This window comes from Priapulus caudatus, unplaced genomic scaffold (assembly GCF_000485595.1).
Source record: "Priapulus caudatus unplaced genomic scaffold, Priapulus_caudatus-5.0.1 Scaffold162, whole genome shotgun sequence".
NCBI classification, from domain to species: domain Eukaryota; kingdom Metazoa; phylum Priapulida; class Priapulimorpha; order Priapulimorphida; family Priapulidae; genus Priapulus; species Priapulus caudatus.
This window is the reverse complement of record NW_014577223.1, coordinates 1-17350: the sequence shown is the minus strand read 5'-3', so window position 1 is coordinate 17350 and position 17350 is coordinate 1. Positions and strand designations below refer to the sequence as shown.

Below are 17350 nucleotides of genomic sequence, written 5' to 3'. Positions count from 1 at the left end.
TCTCTCTCTCTCTCTCTCTCTCTATATATATATATATATATATAGAGAGAGAGAGAGAGAGAGAGAGAGAGAGAGAGAGAGAGAGAGAGAGAGAGAGAGAGAGAGAATATATGTAATGGAAATTGGTGGGAAAACGTATGTCACGTTACAGTTTTGCGTTAGAAACTTTTACTGGAACACATTACATTCGTGACACAGTGTATTACAGTACGCCCATATCATCATGTCGTCGTTAAGCATGTCTATTTGTTCACTGCTAGTTTCATGATAAATTTAGCAATGGCCAGTACAGTCATATATAATTTAATTGGAGCATGTACGATCCTATGTTGAGGTCGTTTAAACCTTTTACATTTGTAAACAGAATGTTAATATGTTCTATACACGAATTCTTTATTTTTAGCAAATTAAATTGTCAGCATTATTGATAACCAATGTAGTTATATCAGCACAAGCACCGCAGCAGAGCAGGGCAGAGCATATTATAGCAGAGCAGTCATAGGAAATTAATGTCCTCTTTCTTTTGCTAATTTAGATTCTGCTAAGTCAGTGTCAGGATCGCCAGCAACCCACAGAAGAGGATATTGACGCTAGTTTGGCAGATCAATATCTTCCTCCCTATATGCCAGTGAAGGGAGATGGGCAGGCAAGAGTCACAATGTCCTCAGCCATTGGACTTGTGAACAGGTGTGCATTGATAAGCAGTTATATGGGTTTAGTATGCTCCCCATTTCCCCAGTGCTAGAGCTAGGGGGACATTGTTGAATATTCTGATAGCTAGGGGGACTTACTCATACTTAAGAAATTACATTCCACTGCTCATGCTTTTGACTGACGTGAAACGCAAGCAGGCGTGAGCAATTTGCAGCAGAAAGGATGGGTGCCTCTTACGTTATGGACCGCGATCATTCATAAATGTTTTCCACACCTTATCACATCGTGTTCTCTCTGCATATCTCCCATTGCCTGAACAATCGAAGTGTCGAATCGGGTGCACAGAGACGCTAGGTAAATGCGCGAGTGGAAGGTAGTGTGGTTGACGGTGCTATATAACGACAGGTACTGTGCACGTCTGCCGAGCGATGCGTTCACGCACCTGACACCGCTGTGGAAGATTCGGAGGGTGAACGTGGACGGCAAGATGCCTCTGGTGGAGTGTACACTCCACCTTCCCATCAACTCCCCTATCAAGTACTCCATCACAGTGAGTTGCTGTCCGCCGTGGCGTAATTTTGCATTGCGTCGTTCCGTGTCCATTTGAAGAATTATGCATTCTCGCCATTCTTTTTGTAACGTTTTGTGTCACGAAGATTGCATCCTCTGTTACTAAAATCGATTAAAAGCTGTACCAGCCAGAGTAGACATTGCACACATGTGGTGATGATTAGGGGCACTGTGTATCAATTGTGTATTTTATCATATCAAACATTGTCAGTCAGTATCATGCAGTGCAGTGAAGTATATACGTAAATTTATATATTTATTGAGAAATTAATTAACTCTCTGCAAACAGAAAAAAAATATTTTAATAAATCGGAGAATCTAATTGTGTGTGTTTGTGTGTGTACTCATCGAAGGGCGAACCGATGCCAACTGTGAAGCTAGCAAGAATGGCCGTTTCACTGAAGACCTGCATGAAACTGCATCAGGCGGGCGAGCTTGACAATCATCTGCTGCCGGTCGGCAAGGAAGCCATGAAGTGTGAGATAGAGGAGGAGATAGAGGGTGAGGAGATAGCAGATGGCATGCCGCGCCCGGGAACCACTAAGCGTCGGCAGTACTACTACAAGCAGGTGAGCATGCATAAAAACGGCACACGAGCTCAAAATGCAGTAACTTTAACTGCGTTTGCGTTTTACGGCACGAATTGAGCAAGAAGGCATCCTTAATGTCAAACCGATGTGATGCCATCACAGATTGTCCCGCTGAATGTCTTGTTCGATCCTCCACCAACAGATAGCCGATGCCTTAAAGGGCTGTCATCCCACACCAGGTGAGCACTGCTTTCTCTACATCATCAGCATGGAGCTTTCACGCCCAATTACTGAAGAACAAAACACCAGAGGTCGTGAAATCTACCACCCTGAAGACACACCGCAGTGTTTTGGAATACTAACAAGCAAAGAAGTATTGCAGGTATAATTCTGTGGCATTGCATGAGAATAATAAAATGTCTAATGGGACCTGTTCACCTTATTCAAAATAGTAGAAATAATGGTTGTCTTCCCACCGTCATTTCTGAAATATTTAATTTGACCTATAATAAAATGTAGCTAGTAGTAATATATACGTCATCCATGTCCACGTGCCAACTACAACATCACTTGCCAGTGTCTATGTGTGTCAATAACTGGGACGTTGCCATAAAATTATCAGCTTGCAATATGTTGTATCAGCTTCCAGAGTTTCCCGTATACACGCGGTCAGGGGAGGTGAGTATCTCCATTGAACTCGTGGCTTCCGAATTCACTCTGATGGAGGAGCAACTGCAGAGACTCTCATTATTCCACTACTTCACATTTTCCTCCGTGCTGCGACTGGACAAGCCTCCCATGCAATACAACCACACATCTGATGACTGTGCCAGCTACATTGTTGTACCTCTTAACATAGGTGCGTGTGTGTGCGTGTGTGGGTGTACACGCCTATGTGTATGTTCATGCCTCGTGTAAGCATGTGTGCTTATGTGCTTGCGTGCAGTGAAAATGTGCGTGTGTGTATGGTTGCATAGTAGCATGGGTGTATATGTGTGTCGATTATTTTTTTTTGTTGCATACAAGAATGCATGTTATGTGCTGTAAATCTAATGTAAGCATTTATGTCATGTTCCAGTCTCTGCTATTAAAACCAGAAATTATTTGCTTTTAAAGATTATGCTGAAAATTATCAGGAATCACATTTTGTACATAAAATATATTGCTTGGTACTAAGTGACTTCTCATATCTTGATAACCCAGATGTTTCAATGAGTGAGGTGGGTTTCGTCGTTTGCAGACAATGAATGCGGGTACAGCATCGACTGGCAGTTCATAGAACACATCGCATCCTACCAGAGCAAGCCACGTGTGCTGCCCTCTCAGCGGCAGACGAAGTTCGAGTTCGATCCCGATCAGTTCCACGAGGCGGTGGTGTCACCGTCGTACCGCAACCTCGACCAGCCTCAGTACTTCTACGTCGCCGAGATACGAAGAGACCTCACCCCTCTCAGCAGCTTCCCCTCAGGTACACACTACAGGTTGCAACTCACTAACCTCGAGAGCTTGACATGAGACCAGTTGCTGATTGGAGAGAATTCCGAACCATTGAAGCTGTGGTCAAAAAAGGAAAAAACATGCGTATAGTGTATTATTACTGATACGGATACAACTTACGTATGCATAAATCTAACCCAGGCTTGTTGAAACCTTTTATGATAAAATGTTAATGCTAAGTTTACTATAGTATGACACAGAAATCGGTAGATTACTAGATAATGCTAAGGACCGCTAGATTAAATTCGTCATTCCAAAACACCGAAGCTGCCAAACCATGGGATTACAGATCAGGGAATTTCAAGCTGTACTACGAAAATTCGCTTTAACAAAAGCCCAAGGTTGTAATTCTTCGGAACTTTGGACACAGGAAATGTGACACCTGCATTCTTTTGATTCAGACAACTTCCCGACGTTTTCCGACTACTTCAGCAAGAAGTACAGCATAGCCATCAGCAGCATAGAGCAGCCGCTGCTGGATGTTGATCACACGTCTGCTCGTCTCAACCTGCTCACCCCCAGGTGCGTACCATAAATACGACTGTACGGCTGCGTCGAACGACGGCCACGGAAACACCTCTCCTCACAAAATAGGCACGCCTCTTCTAGGTGTCTTTACATATGAGGCAAGGTGGTGCAGAGCAGGAGTTGTTAACCTGTGGTCCATGGACTTCTTTGGGGTCCGTGGATGGGCTTCAGGGGGGTCTGTGAACCAGGTGCATGTTGCAAAATTTTGTGTTTATGTGCTTATGTGCATTTTTCTGGGGAGGGGTTCGTAGCTTTCACAAGACTCTCAAAGGGGTCCATGACTCAAAAAAGGTTAAGAACCACTGGTGTAAAGGATTAATTATAAGATCACAATGCAGTGTGTAATATATACACATGGATAAGAAAGAGAATGGCGGAAATAGAAGCAGAGAAAATAGGTTGAAGGAATGAGAGCAGAGAGCAGCGATTCGATTGCAGTGTTTCCCCTGGCCAAAAAGACCTGTGAGGTGGTAAATTTTCTTTGGTGTGCTTGCGCGTTTTGAAGTCATAGCAAAGCAAGCACCTCAGGTGTTAGCCCAGCTAGGGGGTTCCGGGGGCATGCCCCCCCCCCCCCGTAAAATTTTTGAACAAATTGTGCATTTTAAGCTATTTTGGTGCATTATAAGCACTGTTCTGTCGGTAAACAGAAACACTGCGATTGCGAGACGCTGTATCACAATGAACGAATACACCGGTTAATCATTGCGGCTCTAGCACGGCGTAATAGACGGAGTCTTTCTGCGTAATTACCTCGCGCGCGCAACCGCCGAGCCTCGGGCCGTTGAGCCTCAGTCCCCGGATATCTGCTCAGTTGATTGCCGGCATTGATGACCCTCGGGCTGTTGAGCCTCAGTCCCCGGATATCCGCTCAGTTGATTGCCGGCATTGATGACCCTCGGGCCGTTGAGCCTCAGTCCCTGGATATCCGCTCAGTTGATTGCCGGCATTGATGACCCTCGGGCCGTTGAGCCTCAGTCCCTGGATAACCGCTCAGTTGATTGCCGGCATTGATGACCCTCGGGCCGTTGAGCCTCAGTCCCCGGATAACCGCTCAGTTGATTGCCGGCATTGATGACCCTCGGGCCGTTGAGCCTCAGTCCCCGGATATCCGCTCGGTTGACCGCCTGCGTTGACCGTGTCGCAGGTACCTCAACCGCAAGGGCATGGTGCTTCCGGCGAGCGTGCCGGCCGAGAGCAAGAAGACGAGCCGCGACGACCTGCAGAAGAAGCAGCTGCTCGTGCCGGAGCTGTGCGACGTGCACCCGTTCCCGGCGCCGCTCTGGCGCAAGGCCGTCTGCCTGCCCTGCATCCTCTACCGCATGAACTGCCTGCTGCTCGCCGAACAGCTGCGTGTGCGCGTCGCCAAGGAGGCGCGCATCGGACTCGTCCAGCTGCCGGATGGCTACCGGTGAGTCCTTGATGATACCTTAGACTTACGCACTAGGCTTTAGACTGCCGGACGGCTACCATGTCCCGTAATAGTCTCGTGGCCCGTCGTCAAGTGTCGCTAATAGTTATGTGCTACTGGTTGTGATGATTGTTGGTATGGTTATGTAACCACATAATCATCGTCACGGACATGACTATCAGATGTACGAAATCTCGTCACGTTTGCACGTAGGGTGGCGGCGCGCCAAAGGTGTGATATTTTTAGATTCATGCTGTCATAACTATTTGTGACGTTGCTGATGACCGACCTCAGGTCTTATGCTCTTCAGCACATACAAGAAAATTTGGTGTAATGAGCATGTTTTCTTTCGCCATACGTCTTCATTAGTTGGTTATGTCAGTTAAGCAATTTGATGCAGTGTTGACTTAATCATTCTGTTTAATCAACAAACAAATGGTTTGTCAGGTGATCAGTATGTATAAGTAGTATATATTAGTACACAAAATTACTAATTCGTTTCCATTGGATACAATTTCTCTACAGATACAGGGTTCTTACCTGAGTCTAGTAGTCTAAGTGTGAAATTAAAAATTGTAAGACGTAGTAAAATGCTCGATGGCTATACAGTCAACCCTGTATATAAGGGTCACTCAAGGGAAACACCAAAAGTGTCCTTTATATGCAGGTGTGTATTCTATAGAACCAGTTTCACTGTATATTTTCTACTCAAGAGAAATGCCGAAGCGATTTTTTTATAGACAGGTGTGTTTTCTATAGAGGTGACAGCTATTACCCTTTGACTGTACATAGTAAATATCTAGATGTTGGAGGTTAGAAGGTTAACGTTCTTTATTTAAGGTACCCCAGGCTGGATTTTGGTTGGCAGCTGTCAGAAGTAAAGGAGGAAGAGGAGGAGGATACATCCGATGGAGAAGCTGATGATGGTGCCGAGGAGGAAGAGGAGGGGGAGCTAGAGATTACAGTTTGGAGAGCTGAAGATCATCACATGGATGAGATAAATGCTACTCAGAGCAGTTTTACGATCCCTGAGGTAAAGTACCTGTCATTTTAGCAACCTAGTTTAAGGGTAGAATTAATCACGTTTAATTATTCTTCTGTTCCAATTGCTCAAATCGCTCACATATGACACTGTAAGTGTCCACTTTTTCAGTATCAATTACTCTGTGATCTACAAATTTTCTTGCTAGACCTCCCTGATTTGGTTGGACCATATATTTGTGTAGATGATGCATAAGGTAGTAAAGATAATGTTAGGGTATCACTATGTAAGATATATGACATTGCAGCTATAATTGACAGTATGCTTTTTACAATTCGTGCAGGTGTAACCATATTGTGGTTGACAGTTTTTGTGTCAACGTGTGCAGGTGTACCCAAACCAAGGTTGACAGTTGACAACTCAGGCAGGTGTACCCGTACTAAGGTTGACAGTGTTGACAATTCGTGCAGGTGTTGTACCCGTTTACTATGGCCTGGACAGTGTTGGACAATTACATGCAGGTGTACCCCGTACTAAGGTTGACAGTGTTGACAATTCGTGCAGGTGTACCTGTACTAAGGCTGACAGTGTTGACAATACGTGCAGGTGTACCCAAACTAAGGTTGACAGTGTTGACAATTCGTGCAGGTGTACTTGTACCAAGTTTAACAGCATTGACAACTTGGGCAGGTGTACCCATACTAAGGTTGACAGTGTTGACAATTCGTGCAGGTGTACCTGTACTAAGGCTGACAGTTTGTTGACAATACGTGCAGGTCGTACTCTTGCTACCAGTTTTAAACAGCATTGACAACTTTGGGGCAGGTGTACCCAAACTAAGGTTGACAGTGTTGACAATTCGTGCAGGTGTACCCAAACTAAGGTTGACAGTGTTGACAATTCGTGCAGGTGCTACCCGTTACTAGTCAGCTGACGTGTGACAATACGTTGCAGGTGTACCCAAACTAAGTTGACAGTGTTGACTTCGTGCAAGGGTGCGTACGCCGAACTAGGTGACAGTTGTTGACAATTTGTGCAGGTGTACCTGTAAACTGAAGCTGTGACATGTGGTTGACAATTCGTGCAGGTGTACTTGTACCAAGTTTAACAGCATTGACAACTTGGGCAGGTGTACCCATACTAAGGTTGATAGTGTGACAATTTGTGCAGGGTGTACCTGTACTAAGGTTGACAGTGTTGACAATTCGTGCAGGTGTACCTGTACCAAGTTTAACAGCATGACAACTCCCTGCGCGCAGTTTTGCTACCCATACTAAGGTTGACAGTGTTGACAACTTGGGCAGGTGTACCCATACTAAGGTTGACAGTGTTGACAATTCGTGCAGGTGTACTTGTACCAAGTTTAACAGCATTGACAACTTGGGCAGGTGTACCCATACTAAGGTTGACAGTGTTGATAATTCGGGCAGGTGTACCTGAACTACAGTTGACAGTGTGACAATTCGTGCAGATGTACAATACTAAGGTTGACAGTGTTGACAAATTCGTGCAGGTGTACCCATACGACGATGACTACGTGGTTACGACGAGGAGTACTGCTACAGGGAGTCATCGTCAACTATCGCGGTCTCTTCAACAAGTCGGACGGCTTCTTCACAAACCTCGGTGAGATGCTCGATGAGTCACCATCAGGATCTGACGCGGAGGAGTATGTAGGTGCCGCTGCTGCTGCTGCTGGTGGAAGAAGGAGCAAGAGGAAGGTGAAGGAGGCAGAGGCGGGAAGTGTGACGAAGAAATAACTCATGATGGGATGTCTGTGATACTTGTGTGCTAAAAGGAAGGGTGACGTCTGATCTCGGAAAGCACGTTTGTGATATCGACGATGATGAACAGATTGCGATGCAGTAGCAGTTGGGGCTGATCCAATAGATGAGATGATAAGGGTCCTGGCTTTGGTGAAGCTCTGATGGTCAAGCCAGTTGTTGAAGAGGAAGAGATTCCAACAGTATCAGCCTTTGAGCATCGTTCGATTTAGAAAACCATCCTGGTCAAGCCCATGCATGATTCTGCAGGTATGACGCTGAGCGTGCTCTTTGCCCATGAAGTAGGTGTTAAAAGAAAATAGCAAGTTGTGTTGATGCTAAAATTTAAAATGTGAAAGTTATTGCACTGTTAGCAATTATAAGATAAAACTATATATATATATATATATATATTTATTTATTTATTTATTTATCTATATATATAGTGGTGTCTATGTGTATACGTGTATATATACACACACCCACATGTATTTGCAAACAAGTGAAAAATAAAGGCAAACGGGGTTGAAACTGTCAGCCATAGCACAGGTTACAATTCCACTCCACTTACAGGCGTTGACTATGTCGAATGCTAATGACGGCATCAATCTGGAAAGGTTGGAGATGATCGGCGATTCGTTCCTGAAGCAGGCGATCACGGTTTACCTGTATATGACGTACCCACATGTCAACGAGGGCAAACTGTCCTATGCACGCAGCAAGCAGGTACAACAACGTCACAGTACGTGAATCGTGCATGCAGAACAATCCTCGAACCACGATTCTCGTACTCGCGCATACGTCCATTGCCATGTCACCGGATCCTAGCGCAGATGTATATTCCCTGTATGCTTTATATGGGTATGAGAAGTTGGGCTCATAAATTATAATTTGCGTTTGACGTCGATTTTTCCCTTGCGAACTGCAGGTTAGCAACTTGAATCTGTACCGCCTAGGCAAGAAAAAGAATCTAGGCGAGATCATGGTCGCGACCAAGTTCGAACCGACCGACAACTGGCTCCCTCCTGGCTACTACATTCCCGACAACAGGGAGAAGAGTATGCCGGACGTGCGTCCGATCGAGGGACTGGGCCAGTTGGCCATCGCTGACGAGGAGCATGGTGCACACGCGGAGGTAGCTGAGGCAGCTGTGGGACGGACCGACGACCCTAGCACGCAGGTACCTGATGTCACACGAGGTCGTCTTCTCATGAAACATCTGTCCAGATAATGAGGCGTAGATCTCGCGTAATGGTGGTAATTGTTTCCGTGAAAACCATCGTAATGCAGAAGTATTTTTAATCGGGTACATGAATTACATGTTAAAAGCTAATCTGTTGTTCCACGACCTAAACTATGTTAACTCGGTGGAATAATCGAAGCAATATGTATACAAAGTGGTGTACCTGTTTCGGTGATTGATTTTGGACATAGTGTGTAAGTATATTCGAAAAGCCCTCCCAGTGCAACGTCAGCATCAACAGCGCTTTCGTCTTGCTCGCTTGCTACGCAGGAACTGACAGAGATGGGGAGGCAACAGCAGGAGTTCCACGCTGAGCTGGAGAAGAGGAGAGAGGAGAGAGAGAAGGAGGAGGAGGTTGTGGAAGCCGAGGCGGCGTTCATCCCGTATAACCTGCAGACCCAGCACAGCATTCCCGACAAGAGCATTGCCGACTGCGTTGAGGCACTCATCGGCTGCTACCTGATTGAGTGTGGACCACGAGCTGCCCTCATGTACATGTCCTGGTTGGGACTGAAGGTAACACCAAATCTAACCGCACAGACAGCTGTGCAGCTACTTCTCATCAAATGTCAAACTAGACTATAGCAGAGACTGTACTTGTTGGCGGCAGTGCTTACCTTTTTTGATAGTATGGATTTTACATGCTGTAGGTTCTGCCAAAGCCAGAGGCAGGAGTTGAACAGCCCAAGTCACCTCTCATTCCCCATCCTAATGCTGAGCAGCTACTAAACTTCTATCTGGATGGATTTGACAAGTTTGAGGAACACATTGGATATACGTTTAAGGACAGGTCTTATCTTCTGCAAGCATTCACCCATGCCTCCTACCATTACAACACGATCACCGACTGCTATCAAAGGATAGAATTTTTAGGTAAGTAACCCCTTTTCGCTATGAACGATTTCCGGCCTCCAACCACTTCACCGATATCACCGATATTGCAGAGGCTAAATGCTTAGGTGTTCAATGCTCAATGTCTCTTACAACACTCAGCTCCAAGTCAGATGATTAATAATATTCGTGACAGGATTATAAACGTTCAAGGCTAGCGTAGCAATGAGCTCATGAAGGGGACAGAACACTTGGCATTTATTTGTTTGTTTGTCCGGACAGGTGATGCTATTCTCGACTACCTCATCACAAGACACCTTTATGAAGATCACAGGCAGCACTCACCTGGCGCTCTCACTGATCTACGCTCTGCTCTTGTCAACAACGCCATATTTGCAGGTACATATTTGTTCAAAAACGCATGCTGCAATGTATGTGTCGTGACTAGCTAGGTTTGTCCTGTAGTAATTTTTAATGAGATATTCATACAAGAATTTGGGAATGTGAACACATACCACGCGAGTGTTTTGCTGAGCAGAGACCAAGATAAAATATCTCCAAACGTATGCATAATATGTCGTTGTTACCTTCATTTTGGTTTGATGGGAATAACAATGATCTTTCTCTATTGTTCATGATGGCTTTTTACCTTGTAGCCCTGGCTGTGAAGTTTGACTACCACCACTACTTCAAGGCAATATCGCCAGATCTCTTCCGTGTCATCGACAAATATGTGAAAATGCAGAAGGAGAAAGAGACTGCTGGTTGTGACGTACGTATAAGAATATTTATTTCTTCTCTTTCTTAAATGTTATTTTTTGACAAAAATTATTGTGAAGGCTATAAAACTATAAAAACCATGTCTTATGTTAGTTTATAGGATATATCGTGCATATCTATATGAAACTATAGAGAAGGTTCACAGTGTGATTTATAGAGTTTCATGCTGTAACCTGTTGTTGGTATTCTTGTGTTGAAGGTTGTGTTCACAGATGAGGACTTGGAGGAGGGAGAAGAAGTGGAGACGCCTAAAGCTTTGGGTGATGTGTTTGAATCGGTAGCTGGCGCCATCTATCTGGACAGTAATATGTCTCTCAGCACAGTATGGCGAGTCTACTACCGCATGATGAAACCAGAGATCGGTAGGTTATGCTTCGACAAATATGTCCAACCTCCTGATTACGTTCTACATAAGACATAAGAACCTGAAAGCTACCCCTTCTATGTTGAACCAACAGCAGAGCCACGTATGCAGCAGAGAGAAATTGCAAAACAATAAATTCTTATGCTACAACAAGTATTGAGACAGAGGAACTCAAATTTTAGTCTGAGCTACACATTATGTTAGACTGTAGTGATAACTCCTGAATGTCATAATTATTACAGATCACTTCACTGCAAATGTTCCCAAGTCTCCCATCCGAGAACTGTTGGAAATGGAACCAGAAAACACAAAGTTTGAGTGAGTAGCCTGTTTTCTATGATGTGTCTTTCTACTGGGTGGTCTATTCTCGTGGTTTTTTCTACTGTTGTGGCTATTTTAATTTATACTGATTAATAATTAATTAATAGTAAATAATAATAACAAAAAATAATAATTTATAATTATAATTGCCTGCCGCCGCGGCTTATCTGCGTGTGTTTGTTTACTTTACTGTACAGGAAACCAGTTAGGCTTAGTAACAAGGTGCGAGTTGAGGTACACATCTTCCACAAGGGCACCTTCACGGGCATAGGACGCAACTCACGCATCGCAAAGTGCACTGCAGCCAAGCGGGCGCTGCATGCTCTCAAGGAACTGAAGCGGCAGGAAGGAGCGAACACGTGAGTCCGCGGAGGAGTGTGCACGCCCGCAAGAACAAATGAAGTAGCACTGTATTTACGTGAGGAGAAGGAGGAGGAGGAGGAGGAGCACCACTATACTACCAACTAGTACTGAGTCCTAGACTCGCTCTAATTGACAAGATCTTCTGACAAGATTTGCACGCATGCTTAGAGATAGCAGATCAAGGCCAGCACACATTGCAAGCATTGCAACTTCTAAGGATTGCCAGAGTTTTTTTATGAATTTTTTTTTTTTGCATTTTATGTCCTGTATTTGTTCCACATTAGCATTGCGACGGGAAGTGCATAAGTCGCATGGAAAGTGGTCTCCTATTATTGCTTGCCATTATAAAATTGGTACATTTCATAGACAATACTGGAAAGAAAAATCTAGGAGAATCCTACAGAGCAAAGTTTGGTACACCATATATTAAAATAGATACCATGATGCAGGCAAGGGCATGAACTAGTTTCTCTTATTTTAATCTCATGGACACAAATTGTCTTTTAAAATTGAATCTTTTTTCAGTTAAATTAGGATTTATTCATGCTTCATAACCTTTGCTATCAGTGAGTGGTAACTAAAGATCTGAGAATATGTTGAAAGCTCCAATGGCCTTCCCTGCGGCTGTGTAACATGGTTGAACATGTTTTAAAGTCCTAGTCTTGAAATTCACAGAGGCAGTCTGTTGCAGCATCTAGCTCTTAGCACCTGCTTTGTGAACTGGCCTATAGATCATATGCTTGTAGATTAGCTGTTAGACTCATTTGTTATCAGTTGGGTAGGATCACGCCAATATAAACAGTTTTTAATACTTTGTGAAGTGCGCGACATCTATGGAAGTATAATAATGCAATGCAAGTTTTAATGCCAATGAAACGAGACCATGTAATAGTTTTCCTCATTTAATCGCTAGACGTTTTACTAATCCAAAATAAGGTGTTGTTGCAAAACTGGAATTGCACAGAAAAAGTTACTGGTTAAAGTACAGTCACGTTCTCACAGTCTTACACGGGGTCTCAACAATACAAGATTCTCCTATACGAAGTATGTCAGAAAAATCATTTCCTAATGAAGACGAAAAGTCGTTGCGGTGAAATCATGCAAAGCTAATCCACGTTAAGCGAGGCGTGACTGCATTTACACACTTTTGGAAATATTGGACACTCTTAAACGGTGCACATATTTGTTTTTCTTCAAACAAGAATCGGTGATACTAGGCCAATAATACGTTTGCACGTGTTTGGGTCCCTCTTAATAAATGAGCGTTGTTATATACATATATTCTTTCGTGTGGGTGAGGTTCCAACATACTTGCGAACGTTATTGGATGGTTGCTAACAGAGATGTGCGGAGTCTGATGTGCGGATGTGCGGATGTGCGGATGTGCGGATGTGAGATGTGCGGAGTCCTCTATGTGTGATTATAATAATGTCACAAACGCAACACTAACTTGGGCCTTCATGTACGTTTAGCTATTTTAGTTTGGCCAGCTGTTAATATAGAGATATTTGTGAATGCAATTAGGATAGCAAAGCTCTATTAAAAGCTTCTGGTATTATAACAAATACGTTGTGTATTACTAAATTGATGATATTAACGAGCCCGTTTCAAATATCATGTCAGATCAGTGCTAACATTATTCCGATTTTTTCTGGAAAATTGGTTTTAATGATAGTGCTTTTGGCACATGCTGTGATAATGCAATAGTTTGCCAGCAGTTACTGTTCATCGCCCATCTAATTACCTATGTGATAATACATATTGTGCTTGACATCCGAGTGTTCATATTAACTTACATTATAGTTTATTCAAGTCGTGTTTCAGACTTAGTAGTGCATACCATAAGGGTAGATAGTAAGCATATAATTTGGTGGTAGTGGTGGTTGTTCTGCGCGCGGTGGTGTGGTGTTAGTGATGATGATAGTTTTCGTTTTTTTAGTTGACGTTTTCGACACAGTCAGCTCGTGTTTTTTATTTGTGAACCATCGTCTATGTTAAAAAACGTAGGAAGAGATGTTGTTGGCTGTATACGTGTTTACTATTCATGGTCTAACGGAGATACGCTGTATATTTCGCGGTGGAATAATTTTCGCGAATTTCGTGAACGCGTCCCCGTCCGCGAAAATAACAACACGCGAATAATTCATACCGAATACTGTATAAGCCGTATTTTCCGCGTACAGATATTTTCGCGAATTCAGACTTGATTGACAATTTCGCGCGCGGTTAATTTGGCTGTTGGTGAATTGTGAATTATTCGGTATTATTAGTGCCTAACCCTAACCCTAACAGATCTTGATACTTCAAGACCATCAGTGCATTACGTTTCACTGAGTTGAAACGTGGTCGCGCTACCGTGAAATAACCTGGCGTGATATATGCAGTCAGTTATGGCGCGTGCAGAGTTCGTTGGAAGGTTGTGTAGGGATAAGCTATTTTCACGTCTTAAGTACGAAATTTAAATGCGGAATTAGTGAGATTTAGTCATTTTCTCGTTTCCATTGTGAACAGAGGTTTGTAAGATATCAACGTTTATGTTTTATATTTAAACGTGCTTTCGAATTCTATTTGGAATCTAGTGCAAAAAAACACGTAGGGTTTACGTGTATAACATTAGCGCGATCTTCGGAGCCGTATTTCTCTCTTTTGTAGCTATAGATAAGATATAATAGCTATACGTCATTATATACCGCACATTATGAAGAATGTGGAGTGGGAACAGTGACAGAGATGTCCATGCTTCAGGTCAACCATAGTTTCACGAATATAAAATGACTCTCATAACAGTGGCACATTTTATCAGGAGTGAATAATAATAGATTCACTCCTGATTTTATATACCGGAACAATACTAACAGCTACTAGAACAATTGTTCTGGCAGAAATCATTGTCAGGTCACAGGTGACACATTGTAGGTATTCCCCCTATTTACTTAGGGCCACCATCGTGCGCTCCAATTTGCGTAGTATACTAAGAAGGAAAATACTCGAGAGTTCCCGACCGCGAAAATAACAACACGCGAATAGTTCATACTGAATAATACCGAATAATTCATAATTCACCGACCGCGAAATTAACCACTCGCAAAATTGTCCGTCAAGTCTGAATTCGCGAAAATATCTGTACGCGGAAAATCTGGCTTATACAGTATTGTGTGTCCTCCGTCACCGAGAAGCCGAGGTATTGACGCCCGTTGTAGATCGTGGTGACTCATAGGTTAAACTAGTAGGTTACTAATAGGTTAATTAGATAACGTTTATAGGTTAATTAGATAACGTTTATAGGTTAATTAGATAACGTTTATAGGTTAATTAGATAACGTTTATAGGTTATCCTCCTAAGCCTTTCAATCCGACTGCCAGAGAATTAGCTTGGACGGCGAGTTAATGACATATTATCAAGAGCTTATAATTAAATTAGCTAATATATATTATAAGCTCTTGATATTATTCGTTAATGAAATATTCGCCAGTTTTTGCTGGTCATAGTCGTTAGGGGAGGTGGGGGGCAGTATAATACGCTGTGGATCGAACAGCAGCACTCCTTGCTGCCTCGAATGTCGATGCGCCACCTTTCGTCTGTCTCATTGTGATACGATGGAAATGTGTCACTGCTGCGGCAGGTTTTTTTTATATGCCTCGTGTCTTTCCGAGATCGTCTACCTCACACTGAGCTCCGACCAGGGCTCTAGATTTTATCTGTCGCCGTTGCGTGTGTCCACTGATGTCATAATATACAGGTCTGTTCGTATGTCAATGATTTCGCGCGCGCTCTCTCCTCTCTCTCTCTCTCTCTCTCTCTCCCTCTCTCCCTCTCTCCCTCTCTCCCTCTCTCCCTCCCTCCCTCCCCCCTCTCTCTCTCTCTCTCTCTCTCTCTCTCTCTCTCTCTCTGTCTCTGTCTCTCTGTCTGTCTGTCTGTCTGTCTGTCTGTCTGTCTGTCTGTCTGTCTGTCTGTCTGTCTGTCTCTCTTTCTCTCTCTCTTTGCGCTGAAGTAAACTTGAAAGGGTTTTCGCGTGTATTAAACAATACTATGAACATGTATATGTATGCTCATAATAACACAGCTTATAAGTTGTTGTCGGGCTTAGAAAACAGAACGTAGACGCGATTGAGTGTGCGCATTGACGCTGTCGCGGTGCGCATTTCCTTCTGTGCCCTTGTAGACTATTTAGAACTCTTGTGTAGTTAAATTTGAAAACTGTATTGAAGTTTAGCGTGTAAGCGTACTATTTGTGTGTAAGGCCTTGCATATAGCCGTAGTTAATAAACGCTAACTTTATGTATGCGTATTTCGTATGTAGCGTTATATGAGGTTATCTTTGCGCGTATATGAGTATTTCGTATGTTCGTTTTAACGCTTGCATCTACCGTAGTGGTTTTGTGCTGCCTGAATGTGTGAAGGAACGCCGACGTTTGTTGTGTGCGGAGTGTACAGGTGGTTCGTCGTTGTTCACTGAGTTCTCAACACAACATTTGTTGTTGTGTAAGTGTCTAGCTATGTGTCAGTGCGCTCGTCGATAGATTTGTGTAAGTGATTTATACGCATGTTTTTTTTATATTTGGGCTTTCATATCTCATTTCGCGTTTCGTGGTTACCGCAGCTTTGCTTACTGTTCGCATATGGTGTTTTGTCATGCGTTATAAATACGATCAATAAATATAGGTTATTTCACGACTCTCATGCGTACGTATATTTCCGCAAGTTTCGCGTGACATCGGACGGCGTTGTGGCACGAGAACACTATATTGATCAAGAGTACATACTAGAGTATAATACATCTCTATTATGTACTCTTGATATTTATTGTACGGGCTTGTTAAGAAAAGTTTATATTGATATGAGATTATTTTCGGTGTTGCTGTCCGGTGTTAATGTTTGCAATTATATGTGTCATAAACCGTAACAAATAATCGTCAACTAATTCCTTTCGTTTTCGTATTAAACGAACGAAAACGGAAACATTTCGCGAGGATGGTGGAATTATAAATCTCTTCGCTTATCCATTACATGTTATATACCTTGATAAACATCCCCGACTGCAATAGTCCTTATTATACATAGAATAATAACCTCCTAAATTTCCGAATTTGTTATGTACAGAGTATTCATAATATTTGCTTGCGTTTGCTACATTTTGACTGATAGGCAACTTATTCGCATTTTCAAGTGAATGAATGAAATTTGGAATGTTTGACTACTAATACTTCGCTGAAGTGAATTTTCTAAGGTAAATTAGGAAAGTAAATGAGCTGCGAAATCGTCATGCATAAATTTCAATAAATGAATTAGCAGCATATCTTGGTCATATGGTAAGTAACTCAGAAACTGACAAAATCAGAGGATTTGAGCGCCAGGACAGGTCAAGAACTGGTGTTCGTTCGTGCGCGTGTGTGCGTGCGATGTATGTATGTATGTATGTATGTGCGTCTGTCTGACTGCCTGACGGCTAAGAAAAAGCGGGCAGATATATATAAGACATTTTTCGGGTGATGAGCGACTTGCCGAAAATCGCTGC

General features: G+C 43.1%; 1 protein-coding gene across 1 annotated transcript in view; it reads left to right on the top strand.

Annotated features, from left to right (window-relative positions):
- Nucleotides 1–13969, top strand: part of LOC106806461 (endoribonuclease Dicer-like) — a 39520-nt gene extending 25551 nt beyond the window's left edge. Inside the window, 22 exon segments of the mRNA XM_014808400.1 lie at nt 536–687; nt 1060–1204; nt 1578–1793; nt 1957–2136; nt 2397–2613; nt 2995–3222; nt 3653–3773; nt 4924–5187; nt 6028–6220; nt 7683–7795; nt 7968–7972; nt 8151–8177; nt 8180–8202; nt 8506–8658; nt 8861–9112; nt 9446–9691; nt 9826–10048; nt 10289–10405; nt 10663–10778; nt 10986–11148; nt 11393–11468; nt 11669–13969. Coding sequence (XP_014663886.1) covers nt 536–687; nt 1060–1204; nt 1578–1793; nt 1957–2136; nt 2397–2613; nt 2995–3222; nt 3653–3773; nt 4924–5187; nt 6028–6220; nt 7683–7795; nt 7968–7972; nt 8151–8177; nt 8180–8202; nt 8506–8658; nt 8861–9112; nt 9446–9691; nt 9826–10048; nt 10289–10405; nt 10663–10778; nt 10986–11148; nt 11393–11468; nt 11669–11834 — 3396 coding nt within the window. The 3' untranslated portion in view covers nt 11835–13969.
- The last annotated feature ends 3381 nt before the right edge of the window (nt 13970–17350 follow it).